This window comes from Bufo bufo, chromosome 1 (genome assembly GCF_905171765.1).
Source record: "Bufo bufo chromosome 1, aBufBuf1.1, whole genome shotgun sequence".
NCBI lineage: Eukaryota > Metazoa > Chordata > Amphibia > Anura > Bufonidae > Bufo > Bufo bufo.
In genome coordinates, this window is record NC_053389.1 from 478561635 (window position 1) to 478580900 (window position 19266).

Sequence of the window (19266 nt, forward strand, 5' to 3'; positions counted from 1 at the left end):
CACCATTTATGCCTTATTCACACAGTGTTTCATCAATGATTGTGAGCCAAAACCAAGAGTGGAGCCTCCACAGGGTACGTGTATTATGGAAAGATCTGCACCTGTTCTGTCATTTGGTCCGCACCTAGTTTTGGCGCACAATAACTGATGAAAATTACTGACCAAATCACTAAGGCTACTTTCACTTTAGCGTTTTCAATTCCGCTATTGAGATCCGTCATAGGATCTCAATAGATTCGTCAATCGGATCCGTTCATGACGGATGCATGCGGTTGTATTATTGTAACGGAAGCGTTTTTGAAGATCCATGACGGATCCGCAAAAAACGCTAGTGTGAAAGTAGCCTAAAATTTTGAATTGGCCCTTGTTGTGGACAGACTCATACAGATGCTCGCTGTTTTGTTACACTAATGGTGATACAATAGTACACTGTGTGCAGAATTATTAGGCAAATGAGTATTTTGACCACTTCATCCTCTTTATTCATGTTGTCTTACTCCAAGCTGTATAGGCTCGAAAGCCTACTACCAATTAAGCATATTAGGTGATGTGCATCTCTGTAATGAGAAGGGGTGTGGTCTAATGACATCAACACCCTATATTAGGTGTGCATAATTATTAGGCAACTTCCTTTCCTTTGGCAAAATGGGTCAAAAGAAGGACTTGACAGGCTCAGAAAAGTCAAAAATAGTGAGATATCTTGCAGAGGGATGCAGCACTCTTAAAATTGCAAAGCTTCTGAAGCGTGATCATCGAACAATCAAGCGTTTCATTCAAAATAGTCAACAGGGTCGCAAGAAGCGTGTGGAAAAACCAAGGCGCAAAATAACTGCCCATGAACTGAGAAAAGTCAAGCGTGCAGCTGCAAAGATGCCACTTGCCACCAGTTTGGCCATATTTCAGAGCTGCAACATCACTGGAGTGCCCAAAAGCACAAGGTGTGCAATACTCAGAGACATGGCCAAGGTAAGAAAGGCTGAAAGACGACCACCACTGAACAAGACACACAAGCTGAAACGTCAAGACTGGGCCAAGAAATATCTCAAGACTGATTTTTCTAAGGTTTTATGGACTGATGAAATGAGAGTGAGTCTTGATGGGCCAGATGGATGGGCCCGTGGCTGAATTGGTAAAGGGCAGAGAGCTCCAGTCCGACTCAGACGCCAGCAAGGTGGAGGTGGAGTACTGGTTTGGGCTGGTATCATCAAAGATGAGCTTGTGGGGCCTTTTCGGGTTGAGGATGGAGTCAAGCTCAACTCCCAGTCCTACTGCCAGTTTCTGGAAGACACCTTCTTCAAGCAGTGGTACAGGAAGAAGTCTGCATCCTTCAAGAAAAACATGATTTTCATGCAGGACAATGCTCCATCACACGCGTCCAAGTACTCCACAGCGTGGCTGGCAAGAAAGGGTATAAAAGAAGAAAATCTAATGACATGGCCTCCTTGTTCACCTGATCTGAACCCCATTGAGAACCTGTGGTCCATCATCAAATGTGAGATTTACAAGGAGGGAAAACAGTACACCTCTCTGAACAGTGTCTGGGAGGCTGTGGTTGCTGCTGCACGCAATGTTGATGGTGAACAGATCAAAACACTGACAGAATCCATGGATTGCAGGCTTTTGAGTGTCCTTGCAAAGAAAGGTGGCTATATTGGTCACTGATTTGTTTTTGTTTTGTTTTTGAATGTCAGAAATGTATATTTGTGAATGTTGAGATGTTATATTGGTTTCACTGGTAAAAATAAATAATTGAAATGGGTATATATTTGTTTTTTGTTAAGTTGCCTAATAATTATGCACAGTAAGTCACCTGCACACACAGATATCCCCCTAAAATAGCTAAAACTAAAAACAAACTAAAAACTACTTCCAAAAATATTCAGCTTTGATATTAATGAGTTTTTTGGGTTCATTGAGAACATGGTTGTTGTTCAATAATAAAATTAATCCTCAAAAATACAACTTGCCTAATAATTCTGCACTCCCTGTATAGTAAGTACTTTATACTTTCTCAATACCATTTTAGAAAATGCTTGTATAAAATGGAATAGTAAAAAATTGGGTTCTCATATTTTTTTGCCCCTCCCACCTGTGCTACAATTATAAAGCACTGGTGAATGCATACTTATTGTACATTACTTGTTTTATGTTATGTACTACCTATACCGAAATACTAGTGGATTTACAGACCATTTTATTCTGATCTGCAGCTCCTTCCTGTTTGTGAAACTTGGGAAGACACAGTTTGGGCACATTTCCGAGTAATGGTGGACAGTCTGGTTGAACAAGATATCCGCGCTTCTTTTATTTCCTCTACAGAAGAAGATGAATTGCCCAGAGAATACTTTGAAGCAAAGTAAGGGGACTTCTATTGCTAAGACTGCCAGACCAAACGGTGTCCTACAGGTTCTCGTTGTAGTATGTAATTTTTATTTATTTATTTTTTTCTAGCTGGACTTTAGAGAAGGTTTTTGAGGAACTGCAGGCTACAGATAAGAAGGTAAGCTATTTAGTTCAGTTTCTTATTAGGGGCAGTGTAATAAGGCTGGTCATGCATATCCAATAGCTTTTGTTGAATGCTAGTTTAGCAGACAGATATTTCACCAGATTCCACCATAGACATTCACAATCTGCTAGGCTGAGTGCATGTTTACTTCAGCGGGGAGAGGAGATAATTAGATGCCAGGCACCTAAAAGTGACTTCCTGCCCATGGAAACAAAGTATCGGGCATGTTGATACCCAGCAGTATTGTGCCACATATGGGGAAGAGCGATGGCATTAGTGATTGCTCCTCCCCTTCACTGAAGAGCAGGTGATTGTTGGGAAGGAACCCTTCCTTCTCACCAATCATCTGCTCAATTGAGCATTGTAAAGGGGCCTTTAGGTCTAAGGCGTCCTAGAATAAGAATATCAAATAACACAAATGAAATCACAGTATTGCAGTAGTTTTCTATTGCAATAGAAAAGTCTTATGCTTTGAATGTTTTAGGTTGTTGGCACTGGCTACCCTTTGGTCACGTGCACAGCAGGGAAGGGCTCTATTGCTGACTTCTCTAGTTTTTGCATACAAATGAAAAGCTTGTGTTTTTTGTAATATGATGGCAGCAGTGTAATGGGCTTATATAATCGTATAAATATGGTGGTTGGAGAAGTGCTCTTTCTGATATCTTTCACTCTCATGATATTACACTGAAATGCTCCATCTATGTCCAGTAATGTAAGAGTACCATTTTTTTATTTTCAGAGGGTGTTGGAAGAAAATAAAGAACATTACCATATTATTCAGAAGTATATAATTCTGGGAGATGTGGATGGTAAGATCCTTAAGCTATTTGTGTGGATATAAAAGTATTTCATACACTTAGTGGTCAGTTTATGCTCCAGTGCCTTCACATCAGGCATCAGCAATATTTTAAGATTAAACACTCTTTATACAATAATCCCTCTGCAGGATAAACTGGCCACAAAAGTGTTCAAACTAGATGATGTTTCCTTTGAAATTTTAGGTTTAATGGATGAGCTCAGTGAATGGTTGTCAAAAGGAAAAAATCTGCTCCTTGGTCACCTACTGCGTTTCTTGACACACCTGATATTGTTCTTCCGAACTCTAGGACTGCAAACCAAGGTAGTGTTTTGATCAGAAATATGTTGTGGAATAATGTACAGCACAGTTTGACTATTCCTGCAGTCGCCAATCCTTCAGGTGTTGATGGATTTAGGTCCTTCACTTCAGTACTTGAGAAAGGGGTTGTCCAGCCTTTTAGTAAGTGACTTCAATGAAAGTAGCACTGTTGTGTGCACTGCAAGCTCCCTCCACTACAGTGTTGACGGTGCTGTATAGCTCCAGCGCCTACTTCCAGCAATGGAGCAACCGACTCCCAGGACTCACCAGAGCGCCGTGGTCACCTCGCTGCTTACCAAGCACAGTGCTGTGCTTGGTATCGCCGGTTAGGCCATTCACTTGAATGGAACGGAGCTCCACCTAGGCCATGTGAGCAATGAACATGACATCACATAGCCTTGCAAGAAGTCTAAACGCTCACCAGAGGCTTCTTAATACAGCTGATCGGGAGGGATCCCGAGAGTCAGACCCCATGATCTCATATTGATGTCCTATCCTGAGAATAGGTCATCAATATGATAATCTTGGAAAACCCCTTTGTTTTGTCAGCTACTGCATACAAGGTTGTGCAAGTGGGTATCTTTGTAGTTTCCCAATGTAACTTTTCACCATAACTTCAAATGTGTGTTTCTGTTCTAGACTAGTTATATTATCTGTTTCAATTTCTACAACTAATGAGTTTGCAAACTCCGTTTTTAGGAGGAAGTGTCAGTGGAGTTGCTAAAGACTTACATACAGGTACACAGATTTTTAGTTATTTTTGTGCTTCTCTTTCCATTATTTCTAGTACTAGATGTTTCCTCAGACATGTTCTTATTTTACCACCTCAGCTGCAATTACCAAATATATTTGCTGGTTTAACCACAAAATTGCTTACAGATTTATTATTAGATAAGTGGAACACAGTGAATATTAGAGCACTGAAAGCCAGTATATAAATTTGTTATCGTCGAAATCCTGCTGACCTGCAGAATAAGGCCTCATGCACACAACCGTATTTTGTTTCCGTGTCCGATCTGTTTTTTTGTGGATAGGATGCGGACCCATTCATTTCATTCATACACCGTGTGCTGTCTGCATCAGTATGTCCGTTCCGTTGCTCCGCAAAAAAAATAGTGCATGTCCTATTTTCTTCTAGCTTGCGGACAAGGATAGGCATTATTACAATGGATCCGCAAAAAAAGATGCAATTTGCGCACCACAAAACACATACGGTCGTGTGCATGTAGCCTAACTGAAATCATGGGGGTTTAACGCCATGAAAACAAGACCCATACAATAATGGCGGAATTGCACCAAAGAGCATCCTCCTGTTCCAAAAAGGCAACAGCATTCTTTAGTTACTTCAGTGGATCTCTTGATTGACCAAGCATGTGGGAATGTCCATTTGATGAATTAAGAGATTTATTGATTTTATTCAGAAATTCTCCACCTTCTCCACTTGCACATTTAATACATTTTGGTGTAAGTTATAGTATAGATGGTTACCCCCAGTACTAATTTGCTCTGAACTATATTTTATTCAGAAGTTTTCACTTATTAAACACGGTCTTCTTTTACTTTAGAAACTTGTCAATGAGAAGCAAGTTAGTTTGATTGCGTTCTACGTCAGCCACCTTCCACAAAAACTGGGCATCGATCAGTATGCTGCATTTCTGGAAAATGTGACTGAACCAGAACAGCGTCATCAGTGTCTGGAGCTTGCAAAGGAAGCAGGTTATTACACGCACATTTTACATAATCTCCTCCCATAAAATTGGGAAATTGATGGATGAGAATTGCACTTTGCCAGTAGAACCTTTAGTCTATTCCACCAAGCTGTTCACTTTCTTTTGTGGTGAACATATGACTTATTTGTCTCTAGGTTTGGACGTTGCAACAATAACTAAGAGTGTGGTGGAAAACACACGAAGGAAAAATGTAGGCGAATTTGCTCATCATGACTTAACACCAGCTCTGGATTCTGGCACCAATGAGGTAATAAGATAACAATAGTTAATTCCACTCCTACATTAATCTCAAAGAAATTATCATTAACGATCTGCCAGCTATCTGCTCATGCCTGTTTCAGTAAACCCTTTAAAATAACAAAACTCTTATTAGAATTCTGCATTGTGATGTTCCTCTGTTATTCATCCTAGAAATTCATGAATAAATTGACTGAATTTTACCATTTCCTACATATTCATTTATTACATATATATATTTTCGTGCCATACTTACCATAGAAGATATTCTGGGCAAATACATTTTGTACAAAATCATTTGTGCCTGTCTGCCAAGGGCAAGGCAATCTCTTTAGGACAGAAATCTGCGCTAAATACTACCTCTTTTGGTGCTAGACTGGCCTCCATTAAATTCGGGGAATGCAGGTGCAGCTGCTGTTGGCAGCACTGATTAGGCATTCGGCTATGTAGGGACACAACCCACCTGGAAACATCCAGTTATCAATTCATACATTTCCAAGAGGAATAATTGAGAAACAGCACCACACAGTTCTAAGTAAAGTTGTAAGTAAACTGCACCAGAACAGTTGATGTATGGGCAATACAATGATTTAGTAAAACCGGCAGGTTAGAAGAGGTGACGAGCACTCTGCTTTGTAGGTGACTGTTCATATAGCATTATAGAAAGAAAGAAATCCTTGATCTAGATTACAGCTAGCGTTGTCTAGTAAAATTCATCAGTGAATACTGGTCATCAGTTAACTTCACCACATAAATAACGTAAAAAAATAAAGCAGTGTGTGATATGGATTTCCTCCTCCTTTCACAGTACAGGAGACTGCATCACAGTTTTGTGTGACCAATGTTTTGATGGGTGATGATACTGATGTATAGATATACAGGTGCAGCAAACTTTAAATTGAGCCATAAAACAACAAAAACCCATTTGAAAAAAATATCACAGTAGTTTATAAATCCAAATGCCAAGTATTGAGCAAGTTTTTCTCAAACAGGAAGACAAAGCAAAGATCGATGTGATAGACTGGCTGGTTTTCGATCCGGCACAAAGGGCTGAAGCTCTTAAGCAAAGCAATGCTATCATGCGGACATTTCTGGGTATGTTTTAGAATTTATTTTTATTTTTTTCAGTGTTGCTGCTAGCACTTACAAAAAATGTATGTTGCCTTGCATGTACGTAGGCCATATGAACCTGCCAATACGATAAATTGTAATAGTACTTTTTTAAAATTCTCCTTTATATGTCGCTTATTCAAAATTTGTGTGTCTTCTAGAACTATGTAATTTGGGCATTGTTGGGATGAAATCAAGGGTAGTGATCTTGAGAGCAAGTATTATGGTAATGGCTTCTTTCTGACTGTAAGGCTCCATTCACAAGTCCATAGTGCATTGCGGATCCGTAATACACCCAGCCGTCACCCCCATAGAAATGCCTATTGTCCGCAATTGCGGACAAGAATAGGACATGTTCTATTTTTTTTCCGGCGCCGCGGACCGGTAGATCGGGGGCGCGCTACGGAAATGCGGATTCGGGGAGCACATAGTGTGCTCTCCGCATCCTTCCGTCCCCATAGAGAACGAATGCGTCCGCACCCGTTCCGCAAAATTGCCGGATGGACGCGGACCCATTTGCGTACGTGTGGAAAGGAGCCTAAGTAGACCATTCCTAGATTATCCAGAGTTGCCAGGTTTTTGTAGCAAATAGAAAATCAGCCCAGACTTTGCTATGTGAGATTGGTGACTGGAAGGTATCGGAGGCTGCAGAAAAAGCGCACGGCGCCTGTCATAATGTTACTGGTTTTTGCTTCTTCTGCATCATTTCTGGCAGAAATGGCTGATGCAGGAATTTACGTACAGCAGCCAGCAATAGGACCTGGCTCTGCAGTGTCTTGGTGCCAGACATATCTTTTGGAGCTGGCTCCTAAGACCCGGCTATGATGTGTCCAGGTATGGGATAAACCAGTTATGAGGAAGCCCTCTCCACCCAGAAATGCTATGTATGGTATAGGACAGACAACTTTTTGTGAATAGGAGAGCAGTTGGTTAGAATAATCTTCACTGAGAATCCTTAAAACACTATTCAAATAGCTCATTAGGGGGTTAACTACACTGCCAAGTAGTTGGGATATTCCTATCTGGGATATTGGGGTCATATCACTAGGATATTCCTGTAGTGTCTCATAGGTGTGGGTCCCACTGCTGGAACCCGTACCTATACTTGGAACGGAGCCTGCAAAGTCCCAGATGGCACACCGTGCATGAGTGGCCACCGTCCATTAATTCCTAAGGGAGCGACAAAAAATAGCCGAGCGGCATGCTTGGCTATTTTCGGAAGTCCCTTTAAAATGTAATAGGAAGCACACCACGCAAATGCAGCCACCACTCCACTTCTGTGGGACTGATGGAAATAGCCAAGCGCGCTACACTGCTATTTTCAGAGCTTCCATAGGAATGAATGAAGGGTGCCATGCAAGTGCGATGCAACATCCAGGACTTTGTGGGCTCTGTTTTAAGTACAGGTGCGGGTCGCAGAGGTGGGACCCGCACCTATCAGACTTACACATACATATCCTAGCAATATGCCCCTGTGTCTGAGATGGCACAACCTCTAAGTATTTTAGAAATGTAATGTATTCTATGTTTAGTTGCCCAATCAAATTCTGTATAAAAAGCTACAGTCTGTATTTTTCATACATTTTCATACATTATTTAGCCTCAAAGAAGCATGAAGCTGCAAAAGATGTATTTGCTAAAATACCTCAGGATTCGATAGCGGAGATCTATTCTCAATGGGAAGAGCAAGGGATGGACAGTGCTTTACCAGCTGAGGATGACAATGCTATCCGGGAGCATCTGTGTATAAGAGCCTACCTGGTGAGAACTTGTGAATGGGTATTATTTATGTACCAAAACTCAAAATGTAGTAACCCTCTCCATACATCCATTGCAATGGTGTATTCGCAAAACCACATAGTTCTATCAGGGTTTTGTTAAAAGTCAAGGATAAAGTCTTGTCTTGAATGTGCTTAGGCTATGTGCATACCAAAAGGGTGAATAATATGGCTATGTGCATGAGCCCTCACTGTGAAAGGGTTGGAAAAGTTTGACCTATGGGTGGAAAACAATATACATTAGCGTATTGTTGCCCGAACCTGTGAACGATCTAACCTTGTATGGGAAGCTCTCAACTCTCATGATGTCTGGGTGAGAATGGTTGGGCAAATATAATTTTTTGTCTGATCCTTTTGTTCTCCTGGGAGAGAATGCGTCTGGCAGCGGCTTCCTCCTCACACCCCATTCACAATACATACACGCTTGGCCCAAACTGTATGGGGGAGTTGGTCAACTGCTATTGAAAGTTTTTATAGGCACCGTTACAGTTAATCTTATTAACCTGTAAAAATATTTAGAAGGTACATCCTTTGTGTGGCCGAAATGGAAATCATTGTAGGAAATCTACAGCTTGTTTGGGGTTTGTTTTCCTTCCTTGCAGCTAAAAATGCCAATATATGTTAGACCACCTGCACAGGGCCGCTGTGCCCGTGAGGAATGAGAATGTTTTGGCATGTTGAAATCCAGTGCCCAACCCTTAGTTCCCGACATCTCCCAATTGGGGGAGAATTGGAGGACAACCCAGTACCCAGTTGATGGTCTGCCAAAGTCAGTGGATTTAACCAGCATTTGTTTGTCTTGTATGGGCACCTATATTCCGAGTGGCTAAACTTGGAGGTGACAGTTAAGTAACTACACCATTTCTGTTCTACAGGAGGCACATGAAGCATTCAATGAGTGGTTCAAGCATATCAATTCTCCACCGCAGAAACCAGGACTAGTTGAACATGCTTCTTTCACAGAGAAAGTGGCTTTTGAGCACAAGGAAAAGAAGTATGAGGCAAGTATTGCCTGCCGTGCAGATTGTGTAGAAAGTAAAGTTCATCACCTTGAGAGAAAACAGTGTTGATAGTAAAATATGAGCATCCACATGGTGAGACTTATTAGCAATAACCTAGATTTCTTTTTTTAGATGGAGTATAGTACCTGGAATAATCATCTGGATATGCTAACAGTTGATGTCAAAGAGAAAATTTACAATGTTTTGCTGTTTGTTGATGGAGGCTGGATGGTGGACGTAAGAGATGTAAGTCATCCCTCTTGCACTCAAATGTCGGGATATGTGTGAAATTTGTGTCCATAATATCATCATGTTTATGGATAGATGAGTAGTACATGAAAATTACAAGATCAGCTTTACAGACACTCAACATCCCACTTGTTCATCTCGTCACAGATGTGGATGTTTCTATGAATTAAATTCTCTGTATTTTACGCTGACACTTTTCAAGTCATGGCCTCATTTATCTAAAGCCAGAAAGAAATGCAAACACTGAGGGGGCACGTGTGAGCATTACTACTGTGAAGGGGCAAATTTCTGGGCATTTTTTCTGTGAAGAGGCATATCTGGGCATTTTTACTGTAGAGGGGGGCATCTGGGTGTTTTTACCATGAAGGGGGCACATGTGAGCATTACCCCTGTAAAGGGGGCACATGTGAGCATTACCCCTGTAAAGGGGGCACATGTGAGCATTAGCCCTGTAAAGGGAGCACATGTGAGCATTACCCCTGTAAAGGGCCGACTCTCTCTACTGCCAGCCATAGCACAGACCACCCCTATCAGTGTCACAATTCCAACCAAGACCAATGAACAACACTCATGTCTTGGCCTTCCGAAACAACAAGGAGGGGTTCGCTTCTTACCCCTCAAAGGCATCTACTGCTGGACCCCCTGCCACATGGACACCACTAGCCCTTTAGGATATACAGTCAGGTCCATCAATATTGGGACATCGACACAATTAAAAAATTTTTGGCTCTATATACACCACCACAATAGATTTGAAATGAAACGAACAAGATGTGCTTTAACTGCAGACTGTCAGCTTTAGTTTGAGGGTATTAACATCCAAATCAGGTGAACGGTGTAGGAATTACAACAATTTGCATATGTGCCTCCCACTTGTTAAGGGGCCAAAAGTAATGGGACAGAATAATAATCATAAATGAAACTTTCACTGGTGATGCTCTGCCAAGCCTCTACTGCAACTGTCTTCAGTTCCTGCTTGTTCTTGGGGCATTTTCCCTTCCGTTTTGTCTTCAGCAAGTGAAATGCATGCTCAATCGGATTCAGGTCAGATGATTGACTTGGCCATTGCATAACATTCCACTTCTTTCCCTTAAAAAACTCTTTGGTTGCTTTTGCAGTATGCTTTGGGTCATTGTCCATCTGCACTGTGAAGCACCATCCAATGGGTTCTGAAGCATTTGGCTGAATATGAGCTGATAATATTGCCCGAAACACTTCAGAATTCATCCTGCTGCTTTTGTCAGCAGTCACATCATCAATAAATACAAGAGAACCAGTTCCATTGGCAGCCATACATGCCCACGCCATGACACTACCACCACCATGCTTCACTGATGAGGTGGTATGCTTAGGATCATGAGCAGTTCCTTTCCTTCTACATACTCTTCTCTTCCCATCTCTCTGGTACAAGTTGATATTGGTCTCATCTGTCCATAGGATGATGTTCCAGAACTGTGAAGGCTTTTTTGAATGTCGTTTGGCAAACTCTAATCTGGCCTTCCTGTTTTTTGAGGTTCACCAATGGTTTACATCTTGTGGTGAACCCTCTGTATTCAGTCTTCTCTTGATTGTTGACTGTGACACACATACACCTACCTTCTGGAGAGTGTTTTTGATCTGGCCAACTGTTGTGAAGGGTGTTTTCTTCACCAGGGAAAGAATTCTTCGGTCATCCACCACAGTTGTTTTCCGTGGTCTTCCGGGTCTTTCGGTGTTGCTGCGCTCACCGGTGCGTTCCTTCTTTTTAAGAACGTTCCAAACAGTTGTTTTGGCTACGCCTAATGTTTTTGCCATCTCTGATGGGTTTGTTTTTTCAGCCTAATGATGGCTTGCTTCACTGATAGTGACAGCTCTTTGGATCTCATCTTGAGAGTTGACAGCAACAGATTCCAAATGCAAATAGCACACTTGAAATTAACTCTGCACCTTCTATCTGCTCATTGTAATTGGGATAATGAGGGAATAACATACACCTGGCCATGGAACAGCTGAGAAGCCAATTGTCCCATTACTTTTGGTCCCTTAACAAGTGGGAGGCACATATGCAAACTGTTGTAATTCCTACACCGTTCACCTGATTTGGATGTAAATACCCTCAAATTAAATCTGACAGTCTGCAGTTAGAGCACATCTTGTTCAGTTCATTTCAAATCCATTGTGATGGTGTATGGAGCCAAACATTTTACAATTGGGTCGATGTCCCAATATTTATGGACCTGACTGTTTACCAACTCTCCTCACTAAGGTACCAGCCACACTTATAGGGGACAGTTCTCCTGAAACCACACTGCTCACACAGACCGCACGTAGCGGTGCACACATCCAGACAGAGCACTGCCGTTACAAACAACTACTGGGCCACAGAAATGACAGGAACTTATTGCACTTAAATTCGTTCCGTGAGTTGCCTTGATGTTTAGAATGGAGATTCAGAACTGCGCCACAGCAGCCGCGTGTCACTTCTCCTCCTTCCACTGTGCGCAAGCTCTGCCTCCGGTCATTGCACGGACCGCATGACACGGCTTCGCAGGCCAAATGTGGCCCGCAGGCCGTAGGTTGGGCATCACTGATCTAAAGTAAGAGTACATCCGCATGAAATTTTAGTGCTTGCGCATTTAAGTGATTAGATATTTATTACAAGACCGTGCATAAAAGTATCCATAAATAATTATTCTACATGATTTTGTGTGTATATTAAAATGCTGTAATTTAACCTAGGATGTGGAAGAAGATGCTGAGCGTAAACACCAGATGGAACTGCTCCGGAGTCTCTGTTTGCCCACAATGTGTTTTTTGCTGCACACAGTACTACATAATACAGAACAATACCAGGATTGCCTCCGCCTGGCTGATGTAATCTCATCTGAAAATCAGAAGCTATATAAGGTAAGTTGTGCCAGTCATTAACGGTTAGGCCTCACATTGCAGGTTTGGCCAGCATCAGTATGTTGAATCCAAAATCAGGAGCGGTTGCAAACAAAAGTATGAATGTGTCCCTTAGGGCCTATTCACATAACTGAATATTTCTGTCTGCATCTGTTCCACAATTTTGCGGATCGGATGTGGACCAATTCATTTCAACAGGGGCCGCAAAAGATGCGGACAGCACACAGTGTGCTGTCCATAGCCATATGCCTGTTCCGTGGCCCTGCAAAAAAAAGATAGAAAATGTCTAGTTCTTGCCCATATTTGTGGACAAGAATAGGTATTTCTATCATGGAGGAGGATGTTCCATTCTACAGAAGGCACACGGCCAGTGCGGATCCACAAAAACTTGTACGGTCGTGTGAATGAGCCCTTGTGTTTGCCCTGGGTTCAGCATCTTCTCCTGGTTCTGGCTTTCAAATAGCGATGCAGAATGTTGGCCAGATCTGTAATGTGTGAATGAGGCCTACCTCTAGCAAATATTTTGTTTAAAAGGTGACTCTACTTGGAATATGCACACATTATACATTCTAGATTGTCTATGTATACCTTTTTCTTTGCCTCTACAGGTGTTCTCCAAGACAGAACTAAAGAAACTATTGCGAAAACTAAGAGAATCATCGCTAATGTTGTTGGATTTACAGCTTGATCCTTTGGGTTATGAAAATCAACCCTGAAGTCACTTCAGAAACTGGTTATCTGGTATCCTAATAGTTTGTAATTTTTTTGTACTAAAAACAATAAATATAATTTTCTTTGTACTTGGTATTCCATACACGTTTCTCAAACATATGCAACTTGGCAAAAATATTAGAAAGTCTAATCACAGTTTAGATTACAGGTTGAATTAAATTAACCCTTTAGAATCAAATTGGCTTCTCACGAGATATATATGACATATAGGCATCTCATTCAGTAGCTATATAAATGTCATATATATCTCCTGAGAAGCCAATTTGATTCTAAAGGGTTAATTTAATTCAACCTGTAATCTAAACTGTCTCATCTGTCCCTTCTCTTATCTCTCTGCTCCTGTCTGTCCCTTAATCTTATCACTGCTGCAGCCGAGAGCCGACAGCCTCTACCTGTTCTACAGTCTGACTCACGGCTCTTTCAACTCAATGAATCGAATGAGTCACTAACGGAGTCGGATCTTTAGATTCTTGTGACTCATTAGATTCATTTAGACTCCCTGTACAGACGGCTCAGAGGACTCGAGTCAGAGCTGCAGTGTGCTGTGCTTGCCCCGCCCCCTCAGCTCTGGTCGGTGATTGGTTGGTGGGCGGGGAGGGGCTGGCAGAAGCAGCTCTTCCACTCTAAGATCATATTACTGACTCCTCCCAGTCCCTCCCTCAGGCTCTTGCTGCCAGCGTGAGGTCTCTGTCTGCTGGGACTGAGAAGAGCCGTTTCAAACGGATCGGATCATTCAAATGAATCGACTCCTCCGGTTCACTGAACTGAATCGATTCAAATGAACGATTCGTTCATGAACCGGACATCACTACTGCCAAGCCACACCAGCAACTTGGCCGCTTCCGCCTCCACGTTCTCATGCCATTGGTCCTGCAACAATATCCGCCTCTGCCTCCACTGCAGGGACAATTCACAGTGCCCCTCCAGCATACCACATGTGCAGGGCACGATGGTGTCACTGTTCTGCACCTAGTTTGCCTGGGCGAACTGAGTCACACAGGGGAGGAACTGCTCTGTGTCCTTCATCAAGAAATCGAATCCTGGCATTCTCCACAACAACTCAAAATCAGAACCATGGTGCCCGACAACGGGAAGAACACGGTGTCGACACTGCGTCAAGGAGGGCTGAGCCATGCGCTACATAGTACATAAGGCCGAAAAAAGACATTTGTCTATCCAGTTCGGCCTGTCATCCTGCAAGTTGATCCAGAGGAAGGCAAAAAAAAACTGAGGTAGAAGCCAATTTTCCCCACTTTAGGGGAATAAATTCCTTCCCGACTCCAATCAGGCAATCAGAGTAACTCCCTGGATCAACGACCCCCTCTTTAGTAGCTATAGCCTGTAATATTATTACACTCCAGAAATACATCCAGGCTCCTCTTGAACTCTTTTAGTGAACTCACCATCACCACCTCCTCAGGCAGAGAGTTCCATAGTCTCACTGCTCTTACCGTAAAGAATCCTCTTCTATGTTTGTGTAGAAACCTTCTTTCCTCCAGACGCAGATGTCCCCTCGTCATAGTCACAGTCCTGGGGATAAATCTCTGTACTGACCCCTGATATATTTATACATTATCAGTCATTAGATCTCCCCTCAGTTGTCTTTTTTTCTAAAGTGAATAACCCTAATTTTGATAATCTTTCAGGGTACTGTAGTTGCCCCATTCCAGTTATTACTTTAGTTGCCCTCCTCTGGACCTTCTCTGCAACTGTCTGCCTTGTTCACAGGAGCCCTGAACTGTACACAGTACTCCATGTGTGGTCTGACTAGCGATTTGTGTTCAATCTGGTTGTAAAGCGGTTCCTGAAGTCTTCACCCCATCTACAAAACATGCTGAAAATGGCTAGGAAACTTTGTATGCACTTAAGCCACTCGTACACCGCAAAGCACACCCTCCTTGAACGGCATCCCCCAACACAGGCTGATATGCAACGTTTCCACCCTCCATATGTTGGACCGATAATATGAACAGAGACAGGCAATAAACCATTTCTTGATGATACAGGCAGACAGAGGTACTCCCCTGTGTAACTTCGATGTTAACCAGTGGCAGCTCATGTGTGACATCTGTCGTTTGCTTGGGCCCTTTGAGGAGCCCACTTTATTTGTCATTCGCCCGGACTGCGGGATGAACATCATTCCACTGATTCATGGAGGAGGACATTTGAACACAAGCAATGTGTAGCGAAATGGGTGGTTTTTCAATACAGGTGACAGTAGGGGGAGGAGCAGGACCAGCCAGAGGAGCAACAGGGCGATGAGGAAGACTAGGCAGAGGACCCAGACACACTGCGACAGTATGCAGTGGAGATGGAGGCAGGGAGTCCCTCCAAGTCACTTGCGCAAATGGTCTGATGCATGCTCACTTGCTTGCGTAGTCGCAGCCAAATTGTCACTATTCGACAGAGGGATGACTACTGACTCTCCACCATGTTAGACCCTCGCTACCGGTCGAAAATGGTGTCCTTTTTTACACCCGCTGAGTTGGAGGACAAGCTGAACTACTATCGAGACATCCTATGTAGTCAGTTGGCCGCTGCCTATGTGCACCATCGCCCATCCTCACGCAGGTCTGACCGGGAGGGCCCTCTGTGCTCACGTTCCACTGCCATGGCTGCTGGGGGTGGGGGGCAGGAGCAGTACCAGCTCCATCAGCAGCAACTTAAGTCTAGAGTTGCTGATGAGCAGTTTTCTTCACCCGCCTACTAAAGGAACTACTCACCAGCAGCAGCTAAACATAGAGCAGAACCTGAACCAGGTTGTGGCATACTTGGAGTGTACCCTGCCACCCCACATCGAAGATGCCCTGGACTACTGGGCAGCCAAACTCTATTTGTGGCCGCAACTGGCCTAGTTTGCCCTGGACAAGATTTCCTGCCCGGCCAGCAGTGTGGCATCAGAGCGGGTGGTTAGTGCGGCAAGGGCCATAGTTACCCTAAGGAGAACTCGCCTGTCCACCCAAAATGTTGAGAAACTGACCTTTTGTGAAGATGAATCAGTCGTGGATCAGCCAGGATTTTTAAACACCAGTGCCTGATGCATCAGACTAGATCATCCATGGTGCCACACCTACACTTTGACAAGAGATTTGTTTATTCTGGCTACCTGCTTCAGCTACTATTCTGATGCTGGCAGGTGCTCCTTCAGCCACCCACCATCTTCAGCTGCTACTGGTATTGCGCCCCCCCCCCCCACCCCCACTATGTCACTGGGCCACTCTGTGGTCTCCTCACCACTGTCATGGCCATAAATGTTGGCACCTCTGAAATTTTTCAAGAAAATGAAGTATTTCTCACAGAAAAGTATTGCAGTAACACATGTTTTGCTATACACGTTTATTCCCTTTTGTGTGTATTGGAACAAAAACAAAAAACGGAGTAAAAAAAAAAAAAAGCAAATTGGACATAATGTCACAACAAACTCCAAAAATGGGCTGGACAAAATTATTGGCACCTTTTTAATATTTGGTTGCACACCCTTTTGGAAAAAATAACTGAAACCAGTCGCTTCCTATAACCATCAATAAGCTTCTGACACCTTTCACCCGGAATTTTGGACCACTTTTCCTTAGCAAACTGTTCCAGGTCTCTTATTGGAAGGGAGCCTTTTCCCAACAGCAATTTTAAGATCTCTCCACAGGTGTTCAATGGGATTTAGATCTGGACTCATTGCTGGCCACTTCAGAGCTCTCCAGCGCTTTGTTGCCATCCATTTCTAGGTGCTTTTTGACATATGTTTGGGGTCATTGTCCTGCTGAAAGACCCAAGATATCGTACGCAAACCCAGCTTTCTGACCCTGGGCTCTACAGTGAGACCCAAAACAACAATGAACCTCGACCATATTTCACTGTAGGTACTGTGTTTCTTTGTAGGCCTCATTCTGTTTTCAGTAAACAGAATGATGTGCCACAAGATGTTTTCCCATAAGGATTTTGGCTTAGTTAAGTTCATTTTTGCAAACTGTAGTCTTGCTTTGTTATGTCTCTGTGTCAGCAGTGGGGTCTTCCTGGGTCTCCTGCCATACCGTTTCATTTAAATGTTGACGGCTAGTTCGCACTGACACTGATGCTCCCTGAGCCTGCAGGACAGCTTGAATATCTTTGGAACTTGTTTGGGGCTGCTTATCCACTATCCGGACTATCCTGCGTTGACACCTTTCATCAATTTTTCTCCTCCGTCCATGCCCAGGGAGATTAGCTACAGTGCCATGGGTTGCAAACTTCTTGATAATGTTGCGCACTGTGGACAAAGGCAAATCTAGATATCTGGAGATTGTTAATATTTTGGTTCTCAAGTCCTCTTCTCCTCTTTCTGTTGTCCATGCTTAGTGTGGCGCGCACACACAATGCAAAGACTAAGTGAACTTCTCTCCTTTTTATCTGCTTTTATGTGTGATTTTTATATTGTCCACACCTGTTACTTGCCCGAGGTGAGTTTAAAGGAGCATCACATGCTTGAAACAATCTTATTTATCCACAATTTTGAACGGGTGGCAATTTCGTCCGGATTATTTTTGGAGTTTGGTGTGACATTATGTCCAATTTGCTTTTTTTCCTTCCTTTTTTGGTTTTGTTCCAATACACACAAAGGGAATAAACATGTCTATAGCAAAACATGTGTTACTGCAATACTTTTCTGTGAGAAATACTTCATTTTAAAAAAAAAATTCAGGGGTGCCAACATTTATGGCCATGACTGTATGTCACTGGGACTCTCTGTGGTCTCCTCATGCTGCTGCCACCTCACCGGGCCACTCTGTAGTCTCCTCATGCTGCTGCCACCTCACCGGGCCACTCTGTGGATTTTTCATGCTGTTCTTACTTCATGACTGGGCCACTATTTTTTGCCTGGTTGACATAATTTATTTGACCCTTCTTCTGAATCTGTCAAAAGGACCCACCTGTAAAATCTTTTTCTCGTCTTTTCCATTGGGGGACACAGACCATGGGTATAGCCTAGGTCATTACTAGGAGGATACACTATGCAAATAGAAAAAGAAAGCTCCTCCTCCCTGGGCTCTACCCCCCCATGTTCCACTGGGAGGACCCCAGTGCGTGCAAAAGCAGTAGGAGGAGGAGACCAAAGCCATAGAGACCAGAACAACTGAATACCTCCATCGGACCGAAAACCTTCAGGACCCGAAGAACTAAACCAACCCTTCCTACAACAGGTAAGAATGGGAGGGAGCTGTGTCCCCCAATGGAAAAGACGAGAAAAAGATTTTACAGGTGAGTTTCACAAAAAATCTCCTTTTCTCGCACATTCCATTGGGGGACACAGACCATGGGACGTCCTAGAGCAGTCCTTGGGGTGGGAAAAACCGGCACCTCCAGGAGAAAACGCCCAGCGGTCAAACAGGAACCACCGCCTGCAATACCTTGCACCCCAGGACAGCATCAGCCGATGCCAAAGAGTGCAACTGGTAAAACTTTGTAAAGGTATGCAAGGAAAACCAGGTGGCCGCCTTACAAAGTTGAGATGCCGAGGTGCGATTATGCCTAGCCCAGGAGGCCCCCACCACCCTGGTGGAGTGCGCGGTAACCCCGGCTGGGGGAACCCTGCCACGGGCACGATAAGCCGTGGCAATAGCCGACCGAATCCATCGGGCTACCGAGACCTTGGAAGCCGCCAGATCTTTACGAGGCCCTTCTGGAATCACGAAAAGGGAATCCGTACGGCGGAAAGAGGCAGTCACTGACAGGTACACACGCAGAGCCCGGACAATGTCCAGGGAATGGAGAGCGCGCTCCTTTCGGTTCGCCGGAGATGGACAAAAAGAGGGCAGGACTATATCTTCATTAAGGTGGAAAACGGAGACCACCTTGGGCAAAAATGAAGGGACTGGGCGCAGCACCGCCTTATCCTGATGGAAGACCAAAAAGGGCTCCCTACAGGAAAGCGCGGCCAGCTCCGATACCC

The 19266-nt window shown here is 43.5% G+C and overlaps 1 protein-coding gene across 3 annotated transcripts in view; it reads left to right on the forward strand.

Moving 5' to 3' along the window:
* The window catches only part of NUP107 (nucleoporin 107), a 33698-nt gene extending 20284 nt beyond the window's left edge, over nt 1-13414 (forward strand). For all 3 annotated transcript variants that reach the window (XM_040409644.1, XM_040409653.1, XM_040409662.1), the window contains 13 exons: nt 2211-2356; nt 2452-2500; nt 3246-3315; nt 3508-3626; nt 4323-4361; nt 5189-5339; nt 5488-5600; nt 6583-6685; nt 8301-8461; nt 9354-9479; nt 9612-9725; nt 12447-12614; nt 13223-13414. In XM_040409644.1, the coding sequence (XP_040265578.1) occupies nt 2211-2356; nt 2452-2500; nt 3246-3315; nt 3508-3626; nt 4323-4361; nt 5189-5339; nt 5488-5600; nt 6583-6685; nt 8301-8461; nt 9354-9479; nt 9612-9725; nt 12447-12614; nt 13223-13330 (1467 nt within the window). In that variant the 3' untranslated portion in view covers nt 13331-13414. The remainder of the gene's footprint in view (nt 1-2210; nt 2357-2451; nt 2501-3245; nt 3316-3507; nt 3627-4322; nt 4362-5188; nt 5340-5487; nt 5601-6582; nt 6686-8300; nt 8462-9353; nt 9480-9611; nt 9726-12446; nt 12615-13222) is intronic.
* The last annotated feature ends 5852 nt before the right edge of the window (nt 13415-19266 follow it).